We start from the raw sequence: 12,134 nt of genomic DNA, 5'->3' as shown, positions 1-12,134 counted from the left end.
TGAGTAACACTGGGTAGAAATGATATGTAAAAAAAAAGATGTTCTGTGAAGCTTGGAGCCAGACATCTTCACACTGAAACCTGGAATGAAGATAGTCATTTAAAGAGGAACCTGAAGCAGGATCAGGAAACACACCAACATTCCTATCAGACTGAATAAAAATGTGCAAGATCATTTTGCTTTGCTAGTTTCCTGATATGCATGACAATCAGCAAGGTGAAAGCATCAGAAATATTACATTTTCAATGAGTTGCCAAACAATGAAAATTTTGGGGCTCTTCTAGAAAATGAAATTCTATGTCCCTTTTCAGGAATCTAAGGCTCTGCGGCCAGGCAAAAATAACTGCTTCTAGAGAGCATGACAAAAGGTGTCAAATTTGGTTTACTATCTTATGGTTATAGTAGCACAACTGTTAAAACAAAGATCAACACAGTACTTACAGCAAGACAACTTCACAACCTCAGGGTCCCTAACCCTAACCCTAACCCAGATATTCAACTACTTTACTACTTTTTAAATGAATTATTTGCCTGTTCTATTTCTAATAAGTTATACTGGTTGTTGAAAGACAAGTCAAGACTGTTAATGCAGATTTACAGTAAAGTCACTATGTCAAAAACAGAAATGGAGAAATGAAAAAAAGAAAAGATATTTTTTTTAAATAATCTTTTTGTCCATGGCCTTTGCCAGCCAGCAACCAGTTCCTTTCCTTTACTCCTCTGCCCCATATCTGCTTTATTGTGATGCTAAACAGTGAGTTTTGACATTCAGAGGGGCCCTGCCAAAGGACAGGGCAGTGGATGCAGGAGAGAAGAGAAGGCCTTAATGGGTTCAACTGGAATGGAAAGCATCTGCTAGACTCCACAGGCTGGAGGACAGGGAAATGTCAAGTATGGTTATTATAGAGCAGGCAGCAGCTCTAGGAATTTTCACTAGAATGTCTCGGACAATGCACTTGCACACACTACATCTCCACACATTAATGCTCTTACTGAGGCAGTGAATGGATCCATTCACACCCAGGTGCATGTGTCAGAGTAATGTAATGCACATGTTCACAAGCACATATAAAGCAAATACACATTCAAACAAGCACACTCACATAAAGTAAATGCACAAACTTAGGTGCGTGTTAGCGTCACTGACATCCAAAAAGAATTCTGCTTCATTACTATATGTTCTTGGCTCACTCATCCTTTTTACTAACCAGTGCTATAGTTTTATCTTCTTGGAGAGTATCCTCACTAATGAGACTACAACAAAACTTGATTTAAGATAAAACCGCCATCTCCTGAATGGCAGGGAAAGTCACATGCTTAAGAAGTGCTCATATTTCTGCATCACATGAAAGTCCTGAAATGAGTATTTCTTCACAGGATCACTTGAGCTTGTTTGCTAATTTGTACCCCGGAGGATGCTAATCAAAGCTAGTGCCAGACTAATGAAGCTCTTTAGCCCAGAGGCCAGAGACACATACATGGCCCTGTGACTCAAGGCTGAGTGTCTTCAAGGGGTGTTGTGTGTGTGTGTGTGTGTGTGTGTGTGTGTGTGTGTGTGTGTGTGTGTGTGTGTGTGTGTGTGTGTGTGTGTGTGTGTGTGTGTGTGTGTGTGTGTGTGTTGTGCATGCTGAAGTGAATGTGGCTTAACACAGTCTAATGTGTGAATGAGTGAGTGTATGGGTATAAAAGGGTGGTATAATAGCAGATCAGCAAAGCCCAAATCCCAATCTCTGGGGGGAATCCACCATCAAACAGATCCTGCAGCCTGAGGGCTGGCCTTCCCGCTCTGTCAGCGTGGGAACTCCTGTCGCTGCACTTAGAGCTCCTGGATCAACGAGGAGACACATAGCAGGTGGAGTGGCAGCAGAAATGACAGCCAGCAAGAGAGAGACAGAGAGATGAGGCAGTTGGGGGGAATGCGATCATTTTATCACTACAGACTAAAGTGGTCGTGGGAATCATCAACAATAGGAGCCTTGGTGTTTGTTCCTATTTCTGTATGAGTGTGGTGCACTAGAGAATGGCACCTGGATATGAGACTGTTTACAGATTGGTTATTGCAGGAAGGTGAGTAGAATTTTAAACCACACATTATCCCACTTTCATCACTCCAACCAAAATTCTCTGCTTTGCCTCTGAGTCAAGACAGCTTAGTTGCAACCATAGCAACACATGCAAACAGAGCTGCGGCTCTTTCTGCCAAGGCCCACGGTGTGACCAGTCGCAAACGTTGCCCGAAGCACAAAACCAGACAGACGGCCCGCTGAAAAGATAAACAAATAAAGGAATAACACAAATGTGTGGCAAGATGGAAACAGTGGTGAGATGAGTGGGGAAAAATGCCATTCAAGCACTTCTGACCTTCTTTTACCCAAGGTATTACCGAAGAGACAGAACTCAAGCACCTCCCTTTGTAAAGATATAAAGAGGAGATAGTTCTCATTTCCCTCCCATAACAACAGAAGTTCATATAATCATCTCCTTCGCTCTTACCCTGCTGACGGCTATGTGATATGGCTGCTGGCGTTGGTAAATGTGGGAGGACCAGGAATGTGTGTGGCTGGGTGATAAGGCTGCTGTAAAATTTAATTAGCACAAAGCCATGGTGAAAATGACTTCATTTCCCACTGCATTATTCACTAGAGTAGTATGTAGGAGCCTAGTCTCAATCAACGTACATAACAGGTTCGTGAGAGAAAAGGATGGAGAACGAGGGACAAAGAGAGAGGGTTGGGGACCGAGAGTGTAAAACAATGACACAGTAGAGATTCAAAAGTCTTAGAAACCTGAGATGTGAATCTAAAGTAAATCCCTGATAAATCTTTTGACTTTTTGCCCACTGGCTTTTCTGTCTCCTGCACATAGGGTGTGTATCACGGAGGGCAGAAGAAGAGACAGTGAAAAGAAAAGATATGGGGAGGGATCCCAGAAGCTGGCTGAATAGCAATCCTACATTAGCTTAGCTCACCTACTGTTTGGGGCCTGAGCTGGTGTGAATAGGCTGATTAGGGTCCTTGGCTCGACATGCTGAACACCACTTTCTATTTCACAATCCACAGCCTTTATTACAGCCCAGCTTCCTTATATAATCCAGCTAAAAGTGGATACCTGAGGAGCCTGATCGGCTTAGGACTTGCTTAAAAATGTGGAATGTATGGCAGAGCGACATGGAGTCGAGTGCAGAGGTGTTTGTTATCATCTGTTTCCTATTTAGGGCAGAGTGGGCACAGCTGAGCTTGGTGTGTATCTGCGTGTGCATGCGTGTCCACTCCTCTCTCACTCATTACAATGACCTCTTCAATCAGTCAAGTGAAAATACGACACACCGTTTCACTTTCTCATCTTCTTACTTTCTGGACTGGGCATGGATTATAGAGATTACAATTTTATGAATATGGGTATATTTGCTAGAAGTGCTTTAAGCTTGCCCTCTTACCAGAGGCTAATACAATCATTATTAGTTTTAACACAAGTTGATATGTATGTTTATCAAATTCACCACATTTCCACGGATAAAGGCCTCTGAATCATCAGGAAGAAGGACTACAGCAAAAGTGGGAGCAATAAAAAGCCATTTTTCATTATATATGTCCTTGCTTCAAAAGGCAACACAACAAGTAAACAGCATTATGATCACATGGTAAAAGGAAAACCATAATCTATGACCAAATGTTTCCAGACAGAAACGTATTTCATGGTGGTTACTGTGGTTACTGTATTACACAAAGGGCACATGGTAGCTTTGTAAATAAATGCCACTGAGTTACCTCAGGTAGAGACTAAAGATTAGAGAACGTGGCTTGGGCCTGGAAGTCACTGGTTCAATCAAAAGACCAGTAGAATAGATCTAGTACAATTAATCACCAGCTGCTTGAGAAGAACTCCTAAGTGACCAGCGAATTAGACTATATTGTACTTGGCAGCTTCCATGTGTGACTGAGTGTAAGTGTGTAAGTGTGCAGCAGGGCATTGCAGGAAGAGACGACTGTTCTCATCGAAACTTGAATAAAGAGGAAAAAAAATAATCCTTCATTCATTGCTTTCTACATCCCTCAATTACTATTCCACAAGTCTCAGTGCACAGTCTGGACCTAATTACACCAGCCACTCTGTTAAGGTGCCCTCTTGCTCCATCTGTTCAATGTATGTGTGCACAGGCTCAAACATGCGCGCACGCGCGCACACACACCGAGCGCAGCACTTCAGACAGACAGACAAAGGCAGGTCAAGGTACACTTTCCCATCTGGATATGCCTTTGTCTACAAGAACAGTTAAACATCGAAACCACCAATCAAATGTGGCAATAAGAGAGACACTGTGACTCCAAGTGGCCAGATGACTGTGGACATGAATACAGAGAGCAGTACACCTGTCCAAGTCTTAGACACAGCTAATGCCCTGACCCAGGGGTGGCTTTTGACCTTCTGCCTGCACATCATTAAAACACAGGGTTTAAGATGACATTTCTATGCATGTATGCATAAGAGTGTATGTGTGAAAGTGGTAGAGTGAACATTTGGTGTTCAGGAACAGAAGCACTTTGGCAATAATCTATCACTTTAATGAAAAACGCACAGGCCGTATGTGATGTGTGGATGATATATCATGACCAAATGCAGATAAATCAGCGACTTTTACAGTTACACTTTTGAAACAATGACGTGCAGCATCAATTCAAATAGATCTTGGGAGGAGAGCGTCTGTGCTCCTCTTTTTGTCTTGGGCTCACTGAAATGATTTAATAACCCCTTCTTTTTCTGCTTATGTCATGTCTAGGGGAAAGTAGCGAGGCGAGGGAGGAGATAAAGCAGAGACAAAACAAAGTCAAAAAGTAAAGAGTAGACTGAGGAACTTCGGGAGGATTGGGAAGCTTTCTCCCATAATTGACATTGATATGAGGAGACAGAAATGTGAAAGAGGGATGAGAGAGCACACACGCAATCTGCAGGATACAGTAGCCTGCAGTGGAATCCACATATCACAGTCTATAAGAGGCCCAATCAAAAGGCAAGCATCTAACAGCAGATTCCACTAGAGTATCCCTGCCTCAGGAAGTTACAGTGACTGACTCTCACTGCTAGTTTTCACAAATGTCTTACATATGAGTACACAGAACACATAGAGACAGGACGAAACAAACTTCCTTTTTTATCCTACTTTTTTGACTTTCATTTCAACTTCACAGTCTCCACAGTTTTGTCTTAATGATTTTCTGCAGCACAGGCCCTGAAAGACATCATGTGTTCAGCCTCAAATTAAGTCTATTAGTCATCTCTGACTACCATTTGCACCTATACCCAAGCCATTTAAAGTCTGCCCTCAATAGCTGCATCCAACATTATATATAGAAACATGAATTCAGCAAAAAGGGTCATAAAGATCACTCCGCAACTACATAAACATCTCCAATAACTAGGCTTGCTTTTAGGTTGATAACCTTAACGCTTTCAAGTGCAAGTGAGGAAAATAACCAATTTGTAAAGGGGTTCACCGATTTTGTGAACTGACCTTTACATCAATTTCAAGCTCTAGTTCTAGTTCTAGTAGCTCACACGCGATAATTGTTAGTTCGGTTTTCACTAAAGACATCTGAAGTAATTGCTTCGAAAGACAGAGCCATTTACTCCTTCATAAATCCTGTTCCTCTCTACTCCCTCTCCATAATGGATAATTCCAGGACAAGGGCATTATAGCTTGCATGTACACTCATAATGCACCTCTGGCTTGTGCTGTCTTGCACACCCCGGGGGGCTCTTGCTCTGTCCAACTATAGAATAAGTGCACCTATGTGATTCCCCTCAACGTGTACATGCACACACCAGATTGGGAGTAAGGCTGTGCTGAGAGCTCGCAAAGAAGGGTGAAATGACCAGAGAGTGCCCGGAGAGATGTTTTCAGAAGGACACAGTTAAAAAGCAATGCTTGCTTTATAGATTCAATTTGCAGATTCAAGTCTCTTACACCTGTGTGGCTAACCACCATCGATCCATCATTGTGTGGAGCCCAATCCAATTTAGAGTGTTGAGGAGCCCCAGAGCCTCACAGCCTTATCCTAACCCATGCCACAGCCACCACAAAGCCAGCTTACCTTCATCCCCTGAAGTCTGTGGGTGTGTCTGTGTACTTTTATGTGTAGGTGTGTATGTGTGCTGAGGGAGACTGCAGACCAAGCTAAACACCTTAGCTGCTGGCTCATGTGAAAGTGTGCTCAGCCAATTTAGGGGTAGGGGAGGAGAGGAAGCTGAGAAAAACGGAGGGAACCCAGGCCAAGACCCTAACTCAAACCAAGGAGTCCAATTGGAGGAGAGCAAGAGATAAGAGGAGGGAGAAAGATGAAAAATAAAAAGAAGGAAGGGAACAATGTGCACCCCTTGGTGTGCAGCAAACAGTGGAGTAGAGGGGAAGGAATCTTTAAAACCTATTTTCTATTAGGTGGCAGTCACACTCATCATAACTACAATGCACTACAGCCATAATCGAACTACTCCACAGTCTCATCAAAGTCTTATGATGGGGAGCGCTATTTATCGGCCATTTGATTTGTCTCTGCAGACAGCAGACTGCTACACTTGAGTCTCCCTTGGTGCAAACTCTTAATGGCAGCATGCATGTTCGGATTGACCATTCAAATATCTCCCCTTCAACACTAATTACAGTATCTTCTGGCACAGATGTTTCTGTTTTAATTCTCTTTGCTGCTCCACTGGACTGTAGCAACACCCTTGAGATCAATTATTAAAGGGTATTTAAAACTGTGGGAAAAGGAGGTGGTAGGGTAGTGTGAAAGTGAAAGCAGCTGTTTAAGTGCTTGTGCCGCACACTAAACTGCATCACCTCCCAGCTAAACTGAGAGCATCCTGTGGGTTTCACTTTGGTGACTAAACCCAGGGCAATTAAGGCCTGGATCTCCACAGGAGAGAAGAAGGGAGGGGAAATGGGAGAAAAGGGGTGAGGCAGGGGAAGTGGAGACTCCATACCAATAACAGGCAATTATGTTTGGGGAGGGCCATTGTCAGGCCATGAGAGTATAGAAGAAGACAGCGGGGATATGGGATGGTAGGGAAATGAGGAGGAGTGTTATTTAGGAGGCAGATGGCAGAGAGGTGGAAATTAAGATGAATGGGCACTGAGAGGGCTGAGCTGGTGCTGGGGCTGGGCAGAGAAAAGTAATTAGCTGTGTTTGCTCTGGGAGGCTGGCAGTGAGTATGATGCCTGCAGTGACAGGCTAAAACCTTGAGCTTTATTAGTCAACAAGGCCATGTCTGAAGCTGCCAGCAGGGGGCAGCTGGGCCAGCAACCTTCCAGGACCTTCTTACCTGTACAACACGCCATGGGGTCTTTTCACAACATGGACACTGAGCAGCAGCTCCTTCACGTGCTGCAATTTATTTTTCCTCTAATCCCCTGTTAATGCAACATAGCTCCAGCTTGTTCTCTCTGATACTTACTGACTCTCTCACACACACTCTCTCCCTCTTACACACTGGCAAACATCATCTGGGTCCAATTTTTTTTCTTTCTCCGACATCATTTCTTAGTTTCACCCTTACTAACTGTCTCTATCTTTCTTCCTCACACCATTTCTCTCCATTTCTTAAGTTACAGCCACCTCTATCTGTCTCTTTCCTCCCACCCTGTATATTTCCCTCCCCCTCATCCCTTTCCAATCTAATTTCAGATAAGTCGTAGCAGAACAACAGAGCAAGGCCCTTTATCATTGCCATCAATGATGTGGGTGGATTGAGCGTGAATAATTTTATTCATGTGTGTCTGTATCCATCCCACTGGGGTTCCAATAACAAGTAATAATATGTAATAGGGTTACAGTGTGATTTTTTAAGTGCCGCAGTAATGATTGTAGAAAACCTTTGACAAGAGAAGAAAACCATTGTTTATTCTAGCAACAGCTAAAAGCAAAATATCTGTTCACAACCATGAATAATGTACGACAATTTAATTTAGGATAATTAGTATCCCATCCAGTCTTCACTCGCAGGAACTTATGTGGTTCAACACAAATACGCTTGCCTTTTATCAAGATTCAAAACACTGAAGTACTCCAAGCTACAAGTGGCTTGCATGCAATGTGTACCACACCTTGTCTTTGTGCACATGCCTGATCACTCTACAAAAACCTACAACACATAGGTCAACAGTGAGAAAGTCAAGACAAAAAATTAATAAAAAATCACACTCTCACAGAAGTCTGGGAAACTCGACTTGTATATTGATGTGTATAGACATCTGAAACTTCCTTTAAGGAAGATTTAAAAAATATGAACGATCCCAACTGCATTCAAAGGGACAGGATTGAACTCAATATACTGCAGCTACTGAACAATTTAGGAACCTTATCAAACTGAGCCGCCAGAACAGCCCACACACTGCTTTCAAAGAATCTCAACCCCGCTATTCTCACCATCTGCACATAGTACTGCCTCAAACTGTTTTAGCAATGGCTTTTAACCCTTTCAGAAGGCATATACAAGGTCGCAAAAAGGCAAATGGACAACTGAAGAGATTATTGGATACATAAAAAAAGCAGGACAAAGGGACTTTGCTTTGCATGCGAGAGCAGTTAGACAGTTAGAAGAAAGAGCTGAACATGCTTGAGGCTTTGGCTTTGTGTTTGTTTTTTAAATTACCATGGTTAACAGGCCTGAGAACCTGTCGGAAGGAGCTGGGGCTGATCGTCTTCTGTTGGTTATCTTGAGGGAGGGCAGTGAACAAATACATATAACACATACAGTATGAAGAGGGATCAATAAGATCATTAGGAAGCATTCACATGGTGAAGAACTGCTGTGAAGTGAAGTCCATTAACAAGACATACTTTAAGGGCAAAGCTGTCAATAACCCCTGAAGCAGAATAGGCAATCAGTTAAGAAATGTGCACAGATCCCATCTTAGATTCATAAGATGTGTTTGTTATTTCAATTTTCCCAGTATTTGATTTGAATGTAAGAACTCTAGAAGAAAAGGGTGTGTATTGCCTTTCACTGGAATCCAAACATCAAACAGTTGTTGTAATGTTGTCAGGCTGAGGACTCTCTGGCATTGTTGCGCTAGCAACCATGTGTGCAAACAACTAACTAGCGTATTTTGCAAGTGATTGAAAATAAGAGTGCATGGAGCCAAGACATGAGAACTTGAGGCTGAATTCAATTCACTCCGCTTTTAAAAACAAAACAAGAAAAATATGCATCCAGTTGGCTCGTAACTTGCCGAGGATTCTCAGTGATTTTTCAACATCTGATGGCAATCAGAACATTGTCAACAGTTTGTCCAAACATTATGGGTACTAGGTTTTCTGTGTGCATCTTTGGTTGTGTATAAACGTCAGTAAAGGATATGAGACTCACCTCTGGGTCTTGGCGCTCTCTTCCTGCGGTCTCTGAATGCAGCTCCTGACTGTAGGGCTTCCAGCAAACTATCCATCACACCTGTCTCATCATTCTCTGAAAAACCCAGGAAGAAAAAGAATGAGTGGGTGTTGGAAGACAGAAGAGAAGTAAAGAAACAAAATCAGATGAAGTGCAGTTTGTTTTAGTGGTGAAGTTTGCCATAAGGATTGCAACAGTTTGGAACTTAGAGTGGCAGGCTGCTTTATTGTATGTATTCTATAAGCTACAGCCCTATAGTAGTGCCCAGCTTATGATGGGAATAGTTCCAAGCAAATCCGGTAATGTACAAATAGGCAGGTAGACAACCTGATGTGCAAATGTGAAGCGTAGTGTTTGCATCCTAGTGCAGTTTAGTCATGCACTGGATTGCACTGGACTGGAAAATCATGTAAGATGTCAACTAGTAATGAAGTCACACATACAGGGACATACGATACACCGTAAAGCTTTAGATGAACACTCAAACCTGGCTACATGGTCCTTGCTTTGTAGAAGTAAGGGAACAATCAGAATGCAGATATTATCAAGGGCAAAAGCTTTGTAGATATGACATGTAAATCATGCCCTGTGTTGATACAGCTGAAAACCTGGCCCTGACACCTGAGGCAGAATGATGGACCGGGCTAGTGATTTGCAGTGAAAACAGCCTCCAGTGGATGGGAATGAAAATAGATAGCAGGTATATGGGAACGTTCAAGGAGAACACACACTGTCAATAAAAAGTTTATACTGTGGTTGTCATGCAAATGTGAATATCTGTGCGTCAATGTTTTCTTTTCAACACTGCTTCTGTGCTGGCAATAAAATTTGAGGTCTTTTTCAACCACCAGGGCTGTCTGCCACTGAAGTCTGGCGGTTTTATTACATTCGACTGCGAGATGCCATTGACAGGTTGTGTATCAGTTTCATTTTGTTGTTTGGTGTCCTTCATGCTTGTTTGAAAAAAAGTGCTGTAATATAAGATGTTAAAAAAAGAAACAAAAATAAATGTGAAATATGTGAAAAATATGCAAAAACCTTGTGTTTATTTTTTGTTTTTAAATATGTAAACAAACACAAAAATTTTATTTGACAGATTTTCCATCCTTGAGTGACAGCCAGGCCACAGTCTGCTCTGTGCATCGACATTTCAGCAAATAGACAGACTCCTGTTTACAGTGCTGGTCTGGTCACTGATTTGAAAGTCACACACATTAGATTAATACTTGCTACGGTCTTAAGTTCTAATAGTTCTTTCATATCTTTAACCACTGACTGACGATTAAATCACAAACACATTATTCAAATTTCATATTTGTGTTATTTTATGCACTGCAAAGGAGACCTGTAACTGATCTTAACCAACAAGGGAAGCAGATGAAACTTGAACTTTGCATACAATATCAGCAATATACCGCAATATGCTGACACTATTGAGAAATGTGACCCCTCGTTACCTCTACACTGAATTTTCTTCAGCCCCGGACCCCAACTTTCTTACAGCAACAAAATTGAGACTTTTAGTTTACTGTCACTAACTGAGCTACGTCTATTACTGCTTTACAGGAAAAGGATCCTGCCAAAGTCAAGGAGTCCTACATTTCCATGCAGTCAATATTCAGATTATGGTGAATATTCTGGTTTCTGAAGCATTTGGAATAACCTGTTTACATGCGTGAGCAAACAGGGTTATTCCTGCATACATGGTAATTGAAATCAATTGGGATATCCCGATCAAAACAGCGACACACGGACAATGTGTCGACGCACGGAGAACGTCATGACGCAATGCGCGTCATTTCAGCTTCTTCTTCCTGTATCCAAAAACAACAACAACAACAACAACAACAGCAGCACAGCGGATAATGAACAGCCCGGGGCCGGTAGCAGTCGCCTTCGTTTGCGCTTTGGTGCTGGTGCTGACCCACCACCAGTACTTGACACTATTCTGTCTCACTTTCTTCATTAATGGAAGGCGAGAACATGGATAAATAGGAAATGGAGCCGGAGCTGTGCCATCCATATCCATGCTACATGCACTCAAAAGACCAAGATTCCTTGTGAATAAAACATGCGCAGAGCACAAATTAATGTTCTGTTCGATGGGGATATTCCGATAGGCGTATACATGACCAAATATTCGGGTTAGAAAAGGAGTAACCCAGGGGTCATATTCAGGTTTTTAAAAAACGGAATAATATTCCGGTTTTTCAAAAGGGTTATTGTTGTTACATGGCCATGTGTAACCGGGTTATTGCTGATATTGTGGTTATGAAAGGGTTACTTGACGGCATGTAAACGTAGTCACAGTGAATCATGCAATAAGGACACTATATATATACTATATAGGCCGATCCTGGGGTTGTGCAAATCCACAATATTCACAATTTTTGCCTCCACATTTTGTTAAAGTTTTTGCAAATTCATTGGCTTCATCGAGACCTAGTTGTACCACAATAGCTTGCCATGGTGTGACTGTTGGGGCCCACCACTGATTTAGCAGGAAGGTAGGAGGACAATGCTCTGATTAAGGTTGTGTGTGTTTTTCTCACTCCTTCCATTTCATTTCAATTCCACATGGAACAATAACACACAGAAAAAAGAAAATCAAATTCTTACTGGGCTTTGTGCTGCTCTCAGACATTCTACTGGCTCAAAGGCCACACAAAGCTCCATTTTGTGAAACTGTGCACAAGCACAATTTCAAGTACACAAGGATATGTAAAATCATATTTTTGCAATTCTGGTGA

The 12,134-nt window shown here is 42.2% G+C and overlaps 1 protein-coding gene across 1 annotated transcript in view; it reads right to left on the bottom strand.

The window, feature by feature from the left end:
• The window catches only part of LOC139335032 (protein diaphanous homolog 3-like), a 161,588-nt gene that overhangs the window by 38,238 nt on the left and 111,216 nt on the right, over positions 1-12,134 (bottom strand). Inside the window, exons 27-28 of the mRNA XM_070968415.1 lie at positions 9,364-9,459; positions 8,647-8,709 (exon numbers count right to left, since the gene is read on the bottom strand). Coding sequence (XP_070824516.1) covers positions 8,647-8,709; positions 9,364-9,459 — 159 coding nt within the window. The remainder of the gene's footprint in view (positions 1-8,646; positions 8,710-9,363; positions 9,460-12,134) is intronic.

Source organism: Chaetodon trifascialis, chromosome 1 (assembly GCF_039877785.1).
Source record: "Chaetodon trifascialis isolate fChaTrf1 chromosome 1, fChaTrf1.hap1, whole genome shotgun sequence".
Lineage (NCBI taxonomy): Eukaryota > Metazoa > Chordata > Actinopteri > Chaetodontiformes > Chaetodontidae > Chaetodon > Chaetodon trifascialis.
Note: the sequence above shows the minus strand (reverse complement) of the source record. Positions and strands in the feature narration are given on the sequence as shown.